This window comes from Argentina anserina, chromosome 3 (assembly GCF_933775445.1).
Source record: "Argentina anserina chromosome 3, drPotAnse1.1, whole genome shotgun sequence".
Taxonomy (NCBI): Eukaryota; Viridiplantae; Streptophyta; class Magnoliopsida; order Rosales; family Rosaceae; genus Argentina; species Argentina anserina.
In genome coordinates this window covers 15,269,926-15,284,972 of record NC_065874.1, presented here as the reverse complement: position 1 = coordinate 15,284,972, position 15,047 = coordinate 15,269,926, and the positions used below count along the sequence as shown (strand labels likewise).

Here is a 15,047-nt window from a genome sequence, read left to right as displayed (position 1 = left end):
CGTCGATACGAGTTCGAGGATAAGTGACGCGTTATAATCGGACGTTGTACGTAAAAGTTATTAACGATAGAAGTTATTTCCAATTTTAGAAACTAGTATAAATAGTTAATTATTGGAGTTAGAGTTTCTATTTCTGGAAACTCACACCCCGCGCCTCCCTCTCCCATTCTCTCTCTTCTTTCTCGCTCTCTCCCCGATTCTCCCCTCCCTCATAAACTTCGCCGGCGATCTCGCCGGCCTGCCGTCCATGTCACACACCGCCTCATTCAAAAGCCTCGCACGGTCCTCCTCGCCAAACCCCGAGAAGATCGTGTCCTCTCTCGTCGTTGTTCGCCGCGCCGACGCACCCCCGTCAACCTGCAACTCGACGCCACCAGTTTCCATCCCCGGCGATACACGTACTCGGAGGATAGCTCACCTTCACCTCACCTTGCCTCCGGAGCCATCAACTACGGAAGTGGAGCTCGACTCGCCGATCGTTGTACTCCTCTACGCGATTTGACTCCGCCGTTCTCGCAGGTGCCTCCTGTGGTCTTCTCGGCGGTTCTGTGCTCTCATGAGGTAAGGGTTGATTGATTTAGTGTGGTAGTGATGTTGTTTGCGAGTTTTTGGATTTAATCGTGGAGGATCGGAGGAGGGGAAGCAGTGATGAACACCGCCGCCTTAAGCGGCGCGTGTAGGAGCGTGGAGGGGTCTAGGGGCGGCGTGAAGCCGTGGGGTGGAAGAGGAGGAAGAAAATGAGAGAAATAGGGCGGCGGTGGCGTGCTACGCGCCAGTTTTGGGATCGGCGCGTGGGCCCCACGCGCTGCCACAGTGAGTGGCGCGTGAGCACCACGCGCCACCACACGTGGCGGCGATGAACAATGTTCCCGAATGGTAAATTTGTAATTTATTTTTACGTACGGTAAATGTAAATTTTATTTTACGTAAGGTAAATGTAAATGTAAATTACTTTCAGTAAATGTAAAAAGTAATTTCAGAAGGGTAATTCAGTAATTATTATTTACTGAGACAGTATTTACATTTGAATAGTATTCGTACGTACAGAAATACGTAAACAGTATGTACATGTACAGGGATACGTAATTGATGGGTATTTGTACAGAAATACGTGAACAGTAAATACGTGAACAGTACCCCGTGAACAGTAAATTCGTAAAACCAGAAATTGCTGAACAATAACTTATTACTACTCTTTCGGCATTTAAGGTTTACGAAACGATTTTAAATTCTTCTCTTATCTTTTCAAGGTGATCTATAAATCAAGGAAAAGAATTACCTTCGGAAATTGTGGAATTACGCTCGAGTTGATAAGGTGAGTAAAAATCTCACATATTTACGAATCTACCCTTGCAGAGACTCAAGATTTTGCAGAATTTTAAGAATGAAATGTGACATGTATATGTTATAGGGGATTATATATATATATATATATTGTATAAATGGTAAATAGGTACATATATATATATATAGTTTGCTATATAATATACTGTTATGATTTCATCGTGATTATGTCATTTTGATGACCAGATTTATTTATCGAGCATGTGATTTGATTTGTACAATATGAGGTGATGATTATTGTATGTGGTTTTAACATGGAGTTTGTTAAAACATTTTGTCTTCGGACGTGTTTATGAAATATGACATGTATATGATATAGTGGATTATATATATATTGTATAAATGGTAAATAAGTACATATATATATCGTTTGCTATATAATATACTGTTATGATTTTATTGTGATTATATCATTTTGATGACGAGAGTTATATATCGAGCATGTGATTTGATTTATGCAATATGAGGTGATGATTATTGTATGTAGTTTTAACATGGAGTTTGTTAAAACGTGTTTATGTCTTCGGACGTTTTTGCATGTCAGAACCTAGCCTTTGGCCGGGCGAAAGTTACGATACAGTTAGAGCTCTAGTCTGTCTGCCGGAGTACTGCATGTGAGGTATCAGATGGGTTATCGGCTCATGAGTACTCATATTTTAGATGTTGGGTAGCAGAAGGTTGCCCAATATCGGCGGTGTATTACGTGAGGGGTAACAGATGTGTACTAGCTTCATAAGTACCCGTATTATAAATGTATTTGGGTAACCAGAAGGGTTGTCCAATTTCTCATGAGCACTTTCATTTCATATTTTTTTGGGACAACCAGATGGGCCATCTATTGACTCATGAGTGCATTTATATTTGTTGATTTGTGGATTTTCGTATAGATTGATATGCGAGTTATATTTTGGTTTTACTCATATGAGCTGTAAAGCTTACCGGGTTTGTGTTTACAATCCCGGTACACCAATTCAATGGTGTAGGGGATAATTCCGCATGTGTTGATTAGTGGAGATCGAGGGACAACTCTGAAGACTCGAAGTTATTCATTATCCTACTTGTGGTGAGGTTTTTTTATTGTGGATTGTGTGAGAACTTGTGAGGATTTATTCGTGGGTTTTGTGAGAGATTGTGAGGATTATTACATTTCCATTTTTATGTAATGTTGGAGTATAAATTTGGTTTGTATAATTGGTTTGTCTGAGTTGTATTGTGAACTCAGTAATGATCCGCTGTGGCATTTAAAATGATTTCGATTCATTGAGATTGTTTGGTGTTTCACGACTTTGAAATTTTGAGTTTTTATGCTCGAAATTTTGGGGTCGTTACATGGTCACTTATCTAATTTTTGGTAACTCGACAGTTTAGTCTTTTATGCTTTAATTTTAACTTATCACTTCTTATATTTTTAAAATTTAAACAATTTAGTTATTCTGTTAAGTCTCCGTCCAATTACACCGTTAAGTGAGTTTTTTTTCCCTTTGATGTGATGTTTGTCAAGTCAGCAACTTAACGGTGTAATTGGACGGAGACTTAACGGAATGATCAAATTTTTTAAAATTTGAAAGTATAAAGAGTAATCAGTTAAAATTGAAACATGAAAGACTAAGCTGTCGAGTTACTAAAAATTAGAAGAGTGACCAATATTTTGTCTTTATTTATATACACATATCAGATTATAATAATAGCCCGTGATGATTTGATAGATAGCTGGAATTCGTTTAGTTCTGCTAATATAGGTTAATCATACTTTATTACTTTATATATTTTATTTAATTGAAGTGATAAATATAAATCTAACCCCAAAGATTATACAAACAACAAAATTATCTACTGAAAGAAGTAATGTTGATCAACATTTGATTCTGAACGTGGAGTGACGCTTTTATTCTTTAGAATCTTCGAGTACCAATGAGCTGAGAGTTTAGGCTGTCTTTTTAAATCAGGATCGTCCAAATCGATGTAGTAAAGGCCGTAGCTTATTTCATATCCACCCAAAAGCTCAATTGAATCCAAGAGAGACCACGTAAAATAGCCTCTGGCATTTGATCCGTTCCTGGTTTCATGCACATCAAATTGGAATGTTGTTCGAAATCAGTTCGTAGTGAATCTGATAGAGCATTATAATGCAACAGATCGAACAGTACACCCGCATATAATCTCGATCAATATGTTTGAAATAACTGTTTTAAGTTTCAACCTTTAATTTCATAAACATATAGAATAATAAAAGCAAAATTAGTTAAAATTAAAGAAATTGAGAAGATCATAGCAGTTAAACAAGCTGTCAAGCTGGCTAGTTTGAGATTAGATTTACATGCTGGTTCATACCTTATCGCATTAAGCAAACTGTGAATGTGGCCACGCAAATATTCGATTCTGGTGAAGTCCTCCAACGATGAGTTGCGTCGAGTTTGTTGACCTGCACATCCATCAATCCATCCAGCGATGCATTAAATAATTAAAAATTATCAAGAAATGAATTATTAAAATTTATCAAGTATGCATGTGGACAACTACATCATAACGTTTGGCGGATTCAAATTATTTAATATTTATTTATTTTTATACATGTATTTAAATTATTTATACGATTAAAAATATATAATAATGCTTAATATTATTTTTAAAATATTCTAAACTCAAAATAACTTTTTTTGGATAAACTCAAAATAACTTAAGTCCAAAGTATAAAAATATTAAAACAAAAGGTAAATTGTAAAACAAATGCAAAACTAAATCTCAAGTTCTTATTTTTCAAATCCTTTGCTAATTCTTCTGATATCAAACTCAAACTCAATATCAATTTCTCCTACCTCATATTCTGTGTCATCATCCGAAATAAAATCTTCATCATGAAGTTATTTTACTTCTACTACGTTTTAATATATATTTTTTAAAATTCTCCGATTTTGACCACCATAGACCACCGAGGACCGCCAAATCCCTTGAACGCCATAAATGACTAAATAGACAAAGACCGTGGTGGTGACATGTCTCCTACCGCTTTTTAGAACACACACACACACACATATATATATATATATATATATATATATATATATATATAAATGAATGATTTCATCTCTTCAGAAATAAGGACTTAACAAGTACTTACCATTTTCATGGATATATAAGGGAGGATTGCCATAGTTTTGTTTGATATATTCCAACAGTTCTTCCATACCCCAAGGTGCTGCCGTTATCTGCATGTGGTACATACTTAAATTCGTTATGTATTAAGCTAATTAAAATGGTACAAGCTGATCGACATGCATCAACCAGTATGTAATTCGATCATTACTGATCTATAAATTGTTCGTACCTCCAACGTTGATGAATTAATGTTATCCAAAGCTGCATGCATGAAGGCACATCTAATTAGTGATCAGAACCAATTACGAGCCATAGGCTAAAACGAAAACGAATTTAATAAAAAGAAGCAGAATGTAAAATCAGCGCCATACGAGAAATCTGGATTGCTGAATCAGCCACATAGTCTCTTGTTTGATTATGTAAGGCAGCAGAGTTGTCCTCGGCAGACAACGTGGTATAGTAATTAAGCCCGATGAAGTCGATGGAGCCCTTGACCATTGAAGACTCAACACTGGTAAAGCTTGGAAGTCTAGAGCCCGCATTCTCTCTCATTATTTCAGGGTATTCTCCATACAGCAGAGGATGCATGACCCTGAGAAGTGTATATCTCTCATCGATTTAGTTAATGTTGATCATTAATTAATTATTGCGAATTTAAGGCAGTATGTATATCAATAGTTAGGTACTTACCAACCAAAATAGAAATCGAGGGCTCTTTGAGTAGCAACTTGATCCTCGTGAGTTTGAGTTAGAGGAACAAACCAATAGGCCAATAAATTGATGCCTATAAACCCACGCTGCTTCTGCTGGTAGGCTTGCTTGTACAATGCAGCAGCCGATGCATGGGATAATAAGAAATAATGAATCGCCAAGTATGGCTCAGTTGAGGAGTTACCCCTCGAGCAATTAACACCAAATGGAGCTGAACATCGCTGTGGTGGAAGGAATCCGATATCATAACCCCCAAGTACGAACACATTTGGCTCATTCATGGTAGTCCAATGCTTAACCCGATCGCCAAATTGTTCGAAACAAACATTTGCATAAGCAGTGAAGTCTTTTCTGCAATATCAGAATCCAATCCAATCAATTCTAAATATGTATATATCCACATCTACGTCCACATTATATGAGATATATAATAGATACACGTACTACTTCTACACTCTCTAGCTACATACACAATCTGTGGGCTAATCCATCCTCCATACTCATCGTCCAGTGCCTGTGGGAGATCACTGTGGTGTAGAGTAACATGAGGCTGGATTCCTGCATGCATAATTCAAATTGATTTGATTATTTAACAAACAAATATACCAGATACGTACATCTATAAAACAATACGTACAGATTATCTATATGCATTTGGTTACCTTTGCTGATAAGTTGGTCAATGAGATTGTTATAATATTGTAGACCCTTTGGGTTCACAGGGCCTCTTCCATCTAGAAAAATAACACACACATACAATTGATAAATCTCAATTCGTATATATTTTCTCATAATCTATGTATAGAATGTCCGTATGGAATCACCATGAGTTGTAAATTTGTAATGTACTACTATAAACATACTGGGAATAAGTCTTGACCATGAGATGGAAAATCGATACGCCTCTAATCCAGTATCCACCATTAGTTGCACATCTTCCTACAGTAAAATCATTACGTATATATGTGCATATATGATACATGCATGGATGCATACTGTGCGACATTCAATGATAAAGCTGTAATTAAACTATTTTAGACTAGAACTGTTGCAACAAGGGTTACAAGACATAGATGAAGTTAGATTACTTCGATCAAGTGTACGAGCACTCACATATAAGAATATGCACTAAGTAGGATGTATCGATCTGGATGGTGATTACTGTTAAGAACTCTAAAACCTCTTTACTAGTTAAAGTGATCTAAACAATGAATATTATACATAATAATCCCAAGTTCCCAACATATTAGTGATGTAAGACTGGCCTTGGCAATCTGGACGTACTAATTGTAAAGATTATTAACCAAGCAACAATTGAAATAATCTAAGTTAACTGATCGAAAGATTGAATTTAAAATGTCTCACTAATGAGTTAGAAAAAAAAAAGTAACAGAGTACTATTTTAATGAGTCAAGTGTCCAGTGTGTAAAAAATTAATGACCTTTTGTGATCTTTTGCCTTGGAAAATTTACAAAGCAAGAATAACGGGTATTGCTAGTCCATAAAGACGCCGGCACATATGAAATTAATTACAGATCACTTGATAAGAAATCTAACTGAATCGTATATGTGTACCTTGTACTTATGATACTGATCGCAGGCTATATCTCCGGTTGCTCCATGCATTTTACCTGAAAATTTAGATGTTAGCATCAATGCCCACACGTTTGGAATATGCTTGCAACGGGAAATTGCCAAGTGCCAGCTTTGGTCGACGGCAAGATTCTATGATGAAAATGCTCTGTATAATTAAGTGGGTTTCATTGATCAATATGAAGGATTCGTCAAATTCTTAATAATACGTACAACGCCGGTTTTGATATTAAAGGCATTATGACTTAAAAGACATACTTAGCAAGCTTTGAGAACACAATGGTGGAGACAAATACAAGCCAATTAGCCAAATGTTCCTCCACCATTTTAATTTAACTTGCAAAAACTATTAATTACAGTAGAAGCCAGAAATTAACCAAGATGCTTAAAATACTGACCAGCATGCGTATAGGTGTCCAAGATGCTTGGGGTTCTTCCATCTTGGTCCGCCGCACCTTCGACCTGCATGTTGAAGCAAATCATCGATTTTGTTCTTCCATCTCTATCTAACTTTCTGTTTAATTTGGAAGGGTGGAACTTATAATACTACCGGACTTCTGTACGTACCTGATAAGCAGAGGAGGAAGCACCAAACACAAAGTCCGGGACGGGAGGGAAGTCGTCTCTTTTAATAACCTCATCTTCGTCAGCGCCTAATTCTAACTCAGAAGCTAAAGAAAGATTTGAAGGGATGCTGAGAAGAAATACAAAGCAAAGAAAGAGGAGCAGTTCCATTTGCAGAACCATTCTCAACATGATTGGATTATAGATCGAGATACGATGCGAGCTCGATCAGAGCTGCTAGCTTGTATAAATATATACCATCTATTTTTATTGAATCTATGTATCTTTTTTGAAAGAAGAAAGCAAAACAGAGTACGCAGGCTGTGAGAAGACATGTACGTACTATTTGAGTGGCTACCGTTTTGTGTAATTCCATACGTCTCTGTACGTTTCGTCGGTATCGATTCCAATTCTGTATATAAATTCGCAGAATCTTCCGCAGGTCCTTCTATAGATAAGAGATCGGCAAATTGCTGTTGTGCCTGTCAATTTGTTGCTCTTGCTTTTGTCCTTTTGATAGACTTCCACACGATAAAACATTCATTTCGCCCCCTCCCTAAATCAAATGTAACCGGTCATATTGTAATAACCCGATTTTTCAGAACGATTTTTAGTTTGATTTAATTTTATAAAGTTGTGGAATTCATTTAAAAAGAAATTTGGTTGTTTGCGACATTACGAAACAACGGAAACGTTCTCAGAACGTTTATTTAGAATAACGTTACGTTTCCGCGATGTAAATATCGACTTTTATTCCGTCGCTCGTTTGTGAAAACTTCCTTCACGGAAGTTGTAGAACTCGTCAATACGAGTTCGTGGACACGTCACGCGTTCTAATCAGACGTAGTACATGAAATTTATTAATAACGGAAGTTAGTTTCCGATTTAGAAAGGAGTATAAAAGGAAATTGTTCTGAAGTAGGGTTTCCATTTTTGGAAACCCTTCTCTCTCCTCTCACCCGCGCCTCCCTCTTCTCTCTCTCCCCGACCCTCTCCTCCCACGCCGGCGATCTCCCTCCACATGCCTCCGTGCTTGAAACCGTCCCTGTCATTGAGACCGCACAGTCACGACGCAGCAACCGGTTGTAGCGGCGACCCACCCTAGGCGGAGATCGAGCAGAGACGACGGAGCATAGCCTCGGTCCCACCGATCTCGACGTCGCCGGCACCGTGCGAGCTAGGAGGCACGTCGGCGAGCTAGGAGGCACGTCGGCGAGCTTACACCCTCACCCCTCGAGGTGATTCCACTGGAGTAGAGGCTCGAATTGAGCTGCAGCACCGTCAACCGCTCCCCCTCGAATCTGAGCCTTCACATCGACTTCTTGAGCTTCTCCGGTGAATCCGACGGTCCAAAACGACGATTCAGGTAAGGGTTAACTTCGTGTGAATGTTGTGATGGATTGTTGTGGATTTTTAATTGAAATGGGTTGAATTTGTGGAGATCGGAGCAGAGAGTAGGAAAGGTGAACACCGCCACCTAGGGCGGCGCGTGTGGAAGCGTGGAGTGGCCTAGAGGCGGCGACAGGCCGTGGGGAGGAAAAGGAGGAAGAGAGGAGGAGAAATAGGGCGGCGGTGGCGTGCTACGCGCCGGCCTTAGGCTCAGCGCGTGGGCCCCACGCGCGGTCGCCAGAGGGTGGCGCGCGTACCCCACGCGCCGCCATTCACGGAGGCGCGTGAACAGTGTTCCGGAAACAATATATTGTAAATTTATTTTTTTACGTACAGTAAATGTAAGTTTTATTTACATTCGGTAAATGTAAATGTAAATTACATTCATAAATGTAAAAGTAATTTCAGAAGCGTAAATCAATAATTATTTTTTACTGAAACAATATTTACTTTTAAATAGTATTCATACGTACAAAAATACGTAATTAATATGTATTTGTACATAAATATGTAATTAATATGTTTTTTGTACAGTAATACATGAATAGTAAATACGTGAACAGTAAATTCGTAAAACCAGAAATTGCTGAACAGTAACATATTATTACTGTTTCGGCATTTAAGGTTTACGTAATGATTCTAAATTCTTTTCTTATCTTTTCAAGGTGATCGATAATTCAAGAAAATGAATTACATTCGGAATTGTGGAATTACGCTCGAGATTATAAGGTGAGTAAAATCTCACATACGAATCTACCCTTGCGGTAATTCAGGATATAACATGTATATGATATAGTGGAATATATATTTGTATAAATGGTAAATAGGTAGATATATATAGTTTGCTATATTATATACTATTAGGATTTCATTGTGAATAAGATCATTTTGATGATGAGATATATATATTGAGCATTTTGATTTGATTGTAGAATATAACGTGATGCTTATTGTACGTGGTTTTAACATTGAGTTTGTTAAAACGTGTTTATGTCTTCGGACAAGTTTTATGTCTTCGGACGAGTTTATGTCTTCGGACGAGTTTTATGTCTTCGGACGTGTTTTTGTCTTCGGACGAGTTTATGTCTTCGGACGTGTTTGGCATGTCGGAACCTAGCATTTGGCCAGGCGAAAGTTACGATACAGTTAGAGCTCTAGTCTGTCTGCCGGGGTATTGCATATGAGGTAACAGATGGGTTATCGGCTTATGAGTACCCATATATATTTTTAATATTGGCTGACAGATAGTTGTCCAATGTCGGCGGTGTACTAAATGAGGGGTAACAGAGGTGTACCAGCGCTCATGAGTACCCGTATTATAAATGCATTTGAGTAAACAGAGGGGTTGCCCAATTCTCATGAGTTCATATGTTTTCACAGTATTAAACAATCAGATGGGCCGTCTAATTTGACATGAGTGCATTTATATTTGTTTGATTTGTGGATTTTCGTATATATTGATATGCGAGTGGTATTTGTTATTTTACTCATACGAGCTGTAAAGCTTACCGAGTTTGTGTTTACAATCCCGGTGCACCTATTCGATGGTGTAGGAGATAATTCCGCAGGTGTCGATTAGTGGAAATCGAAGGACAACTCTGAAGATTCGAAGTCGTTCATCTTCCATCTTGTGGTGAGGATTGTGTGGATTTGTGTGAGAATTTGTGTGAGAATTTGTGAGGATTATTACATTTCTATTTGATGTAATGTTGATTTATAAATTTTGGTTTGTAATAATTGGTTGTCTGAGTTGTATTGTGAACGCAGTAATGATCCGCTGAAACATTTAAACGATTTCGATTTATTGAGATTGTTTGAGAGTTTTTCACAATGACGAATTTCGAGTTTCATACTTAGAAATTTTATGGTCGTGACACATATAATACTAGTGACGTAATATCAGTCATTGGTGAAGAAAAGAAAAGATTGTAATAGTAAGTATCAACACATTCTATTTATTATTCGCACTCTCTCTCATTGAGTCAAGCATAAAGTCAATTTAAATGGTAGATTTGTAGTTATCGTAATTGGAAAAGTAGAGGGAGTGAAAATAGCAAAATAATTTTCGCAAAACACGCTGTGTAAATAACATCATTAAAAAATGTGAATATTTTTCGTCACCCAAATTCAGCAAATTTTTTATTAAAGTAATTTTATTCATATTGTCGGATTTCTGCCGTGATTGCCTGATTTCAGAATGTCAGGACTTCTAAAAAACATCGCCCAATCTCTAAGAGACATTGTTCATTAGGGTAAATATCGATGGGACGAAATTAGTTCAAACTTGACAGTTAAAAACCAAATGGGTAAAAGAAATGAGCCTTAAGTGGCGTTACGAACCAAGTGATTGATGATGGTTAATTGGTTTTAGTTTTACGCACTATCAAAAAACATGGTAATCATATGTTCGTTTTGATACAGCTGCCCAGAAAGCAACCTTGGTCAAGCTACCTAGGGTAGTTTTCTTGCTCTTTCTACTGCTAATGCGGTAATTCCTAATTCTTAAATTCTTTGATCAAACTGGTTAGTGTTATACGTTGAATTTATCAGAATACTTAACGTTATCTCATCGAAATAATTTTACAACCACACAACTTACACAGTCGTATAAGACAAAGACAACAGGGAAAAGAATATATATATATATATATATATATATATATATAACTGAGATAAGAAATCTATATAAATAGGAAATGATAATTACAAGTCAAACCAACTGATAACAACCATATCTAATCGTCCTGCAATAGTAAACCAATAACATTACCAAGATGCAACAAAATTCAATTGAATAATTTTCTAAAAATCCAAATCTAATTCTAAATTATCTCCGATGACCATAGTTCACTCCATCGTTCTTCCTTCAGTAACCTGTTGGGAACTCACAGGTTCCATAACCTGCAATACAAAGAGATCCTAATTAGATCAAATATCAATATATACGGTACATGCTTCAAACTTAGTAGAAATATATATATATATATCAAAACAAGAATAGTAAAAATATTATAAATCGAACAAAGTATGGTAGAAATGAGAACGTACTCGGAGGTTGAGCGACAACGTAAGCTGCACCACCGAAGTTGCAGGTTCCAGTTCCACGAGCCTTCTTCTGGTAATAGCTATTGAACGCATACGAAGCGTGCGCCTCAAGGGTGTTTGGATTGAAACACGTAGACCCGTCAGTAATCGGACGGCAATCCGCTCCTCCTTCTCCGCAAGCATAGTCCAGTGCCGCCTGAAGCTTCTCCTCTCCGGCTTTCTCATTCGCCACGCACCATGTGTTGCCCGATGGTTTCACTTGGGCCTTACTCTCGTTTGCCGCAGTTGCCTGGTCGTTGCTGAGCTCCGCCGCGGCAAGTGGTATGTCGTATACTTTCTTCTCGTCGGGGTAGAAGAGCCCGTAGTTCCTCTCCGATGTCGGCCCCGGCTTCTGGTTCTCGTTGAAGAGAGCGAACAAGTAGACGTTGAGCGGGTCCTGTGGCTTTAACGGCGTCCCACCTCCGGTTAAAACTCTACGCACCAAGTTGCCGTTATACGCCGCCGCATTTTCCTTTCCAGCGCCAATCTCGTTCTCGTCTCCGTTGGAAGGCCAACCCGTCTCCGTCACCACCATCTTCATGTCTTTAGTTCCGATCGCTGACATGGCAGCGGAAACAGCGTCGAGTTGGGCCTCGAACAGACTCATGTAACGGAGCCCATTACCGGAGTCAACGTTGCCCGCGTTCTGCTTAAACAGGGCGTAATCCAAGGAGATCTGATCGGAGTTAGCCGCGTAAGCGAAAAAGGGGTAGGCATTAACCATGAGATACGATCTGGTTTGTTGGAGAAAATCCAGGAGGGGTTTGATGACGGGTTGGACAAGGTCGGGTTTGAAAGACCCGGCGGAAGGCGGGTACGAATTTTGGAGGGCGCTGAGGGCAATTGGGGTAGAGAGTTTTATGGAGGAGTCGAGGTTGTACTTATTTAAGGAAGTGTAGATGTTCTTGATGGCGGGTACGAGGAAGTCAGTGGTGTTGTTCTTGTCGGCAAACACTTCGTTCCCGACAGCAATGGCTTCGATTTTGGTTTTCGGGTGGTAGTGGGAGATGTTGGCTTGGACCCATTTGTCTGCGAACGACTGGTCGTTCGCGACGGAGGAGAGAAGCTCGTTGGGGAGACATACGACGACGCTGATGTTTGAGTCGGCCAAGGCTGTGAGGACGGCGGCGTCGGTGTCGAAGAGCTTTACGTTGGTGATGCCTTGTGATTTGAGCAGCTCGACCACTTTGGTTGGTGCTGGAAGATCGTTCGCTATTCTACCGTAGTTGATTCCAATGCTACCCTTTTCTGCAAAATCAAGAACATAACCACAAATCAATATAACAATTTCGAACAGAAGTTCTATGCATGTAAGTGTACGGAATTGTATACGTACCAGCTGCAAAGGCGATGGAGAAGATTGAGAGAAGCAGAGAGGCTAAAACTGGGAGTTTGAAGGAGGTCATTTTCTATTGCTCTGGTTCTAGCTTGTTAAAGAAGCAGAGAGCTTGTGAGAGGTTTCAATGTTTTGTGATCGGTGAGTGCAGACGTAGTTATATAGTGGAAAGAAACGATGATGATGATGGGAATTGAGGAGGAGGGAGTGGGGTTAGTGGGAAAATTGAGACGTGGGGTCACAAAGGAGTGCCGGTAGTGAAAATCGGAGAGCCTATATAGGCGGGTAAGCTCCATTAAGGTACACGACCCGCAACGGCCGGAAAAAGATGGCCGTTTTCTTTCAGTTTCTGATGGGTGATTCATGGAGTTTGAATATTATTCAACTATGGTTCTCCTACCCTGGCAAATCATTGGCTCTATTACTTTGTGTACGTACACGTGTTCATCTATTGGATCAGTGTTTGGATAGAGATTTGTAGTTTGGTGGCCGACTTGTCAGTGTTGGCAATATGGTGCTGCATGGTATGAGACTATGAGTTTCTTATGCTATATCGGCTTTAAATGTGAACGTTGCATTGTCTGCTAGCCCTTGTCTCAGTTGCCTGTTTCATTGTTGTTATGGAGGTTGTTCTTGTTGGGATGTTGATGAGCAGAATATCATCACACAAATTATATTTACTTCTTTTATACGAAATCTATTTGTTTCCATCATCATCCAATGCAAGATGCACTCTCTTCATATGTTGGTTATTCCCGAAATTGTTAGTTGCGTAACTAACTAGCAATTACATTTTGTTACGAGGCTGATTATATATGATATATGGCATAAATGCCGATTTGCACCCTAAACTTGACTGAAATTGTTAATTTGCACCATCAACTTGCATTTGAGTCAATTTACCTCTTAAACGTGGTAAAAATTGCCGATTTACACCCCGAACTTGTATTTGAGTTAATTTATCTCCTAAACTTGATAAAAATTGCCGATTTGCACCACATCCATTAAATTTAACTGTTTTTATCCAATTTTGCGTCACATGTCATGCACATGAGGGGTAATGTTATCATTTTCTATTTATATTTTTCTTAAAAACAAATAAAAATATTCTTTAAAATGAGGATTATTTTGTTAATCAAATTATTTATTTACATCTTTTTTTCTACCTACTTAACCCTATTTTGTATTATATATTCAATATACCCACCCATTCAAATACAGTGTGTTGTGTATAAATATATTTTTATATGTACACATTGTTGGAGGATGAACAAAACGAGAATAATAACGACGTAATAGAACATAACGTAACCATTTATTGATTGATAATGAGGCCAATATATAGGCATTACATAACCACAATCCCGCAGGATTCAGAGTCTTAATCTATTACAGAGATGCGAATCTATCTCTAACAGGAAACCTAATAAGGCTAAGACACACACAATGGTAGAATAGTAATTCTCTCGGAACACATATTTATTTTTAATTTTCAATGTATTTATTAATTTATTTAGACATAGTACGTGTGCTCATAAACCTTAAGTTTCATTTGAGAATTCACTCCACAAAACTTATGTTTTATAACATGCACCTACTACCAAAGAGTGATTAATTAGCTAACTTTTTTATTACTTTATGATAAGCGCGTATTAAACTCTTAAAAGAATTTACTACACGTGAATGATAAAGTTAGTGAATTAAGACGCGTTAGTTATTGAAAATTTGAAATTATATAGCAAATACTGTGAACGTCATATATTCGAATCTCTCTCTATCATCACAAAAGGGATGGGTTATGAAATAGTTTTGTTATAAAAACTCAAATTTTGAAGTCATGAAAAACGCTAAAACAAATCTCAATAAATCGAAATCGTTTTAATGTCACAGTGGATCATTATTGAGTTCACAATACAACTCAGATAAACCA

General features: G+C 38.1%; 2 protein-coding genes across 3 annotated transcripts; both read right to left on the bottom strand.

The window, feature by feature from the left end:
• Positions 1-3,044: 3,044 nt before the first annotated feature.
• LOC126789111 (beta-glucosidase 11-like) lies at positions 3,045-7,605 on the bottom strand. 2 transcript variants are annotated; one of them, XM_050515178.1, is made up of 12 exons: positions 7,312-7,605; positions 7,143-7,206; positions 6,727-6,782; positions 6,015-6,090; positions 5,814-5,885; positions 5,622-5,709; positions 5,131-5,502; positions 4,812-5,032; positions 4,670-4,701; positions 4,463-4,550; positions 3,676-3,766; positions 3,045-3,400 (listed from the first exon to the last, which is right to left on the bottom strand). In XM_050515178.1, exons 1-12 carry the CDS (start codon positions 7,498-7,500, stop codon positions 3,175-3,177), a joined length of 1,575 nt encoding a protein of 524 aa, XP_050371135.1. In that variant the 5' UTR covers positions 7,501-7,605; the 3' UTR covers positions 3,045-3,174. The 2 variants fall into 2 exon arrangements, with proteins under 2 accessions (XP_050371135.1, XP_050371136.1); XM_050515179.1 differs by having other exon boundaries at positions 3,334-3,454.
• Positions 7,606-11,355: 3,750 nt separating this feature from the next.
• LOC126789114 (glucan endo-1,3-beta-glucosidase 13-like) lies at positions 11,356-13,548 on the bottom strand. Its single transcript, XM_050515181.1, has 3 exons — positions 13,118-13,548; positions 11,746-13,029; positions 11,356-11,598 (listed from the first exon to the last, which is right to left on the bottom strand). The coding sequence occupies exons 1-3, from the start codon at positions 13,185-13,187 to the stop codon at positions 11,564-11,566; spliced, it is 1,389 nt and encodes a 462-aa protein (XP_050371138.1). The 5' UTR covers positions 13,188-13,548; the 3' UTR covers positions 11,356-11,563.
• Between the last annotated feature and the right edge of the window lie 1,499 nt (positions 13,549-15,047).

What these genes read in the sequence shown, in the direction of transcription:
- LOC126789111 (XM_050515178.1), bottom strand. Translation starts at nt 7,500, where the DNA reads ATGTTGAGAATGGTTCTGCAAATGGAACTGCTCCTCTTTCTTTGCTTT. An exon ending in CTTCCTCCTCTGCTTATCAG is followed by an intron (nt 7,207 to 7,311) that starts GTACGTACAGAA and finishes TTCAACATGCAG; the next exon opens with GTCGAAGGTGCGGCGGACCA. An exon ending in CTCGATTTCTATTTTGGTTG is followed by an intron (nt 5,033 to 5,130) that starts GTAAGTACCTAA and finishes TACACTTCTCAG; the next exon opens with GGTCATGCATCCTCTGCTGT.
- LOC126789114 (XM_050515181.1), bottom strand. Translation starts at nt 13,187, where the DNA reads ATGACCTCCTTCAAACTCCCAGTTTTAGCCTCTCTGCTTCTCTCAATC. An exon ending in CTCCATCGCCTTTGCAGCTG is followed by an intron (nt 13,030 to 13,117) that starts GTACGTATACAA and finishes TTGATTTTGCAG; the next exon opens with AAAAGGGTAGCATTGGAATC. An exon ending in CGTTGTCGCTCAACCTCCGA is followed by an intron (nt 11,599 to 11,745) that starts GTACGTTCTCAT and finishes TTTGTATTGCAG; the next exon opens with GTTATGGAACCTGTGAGTTC.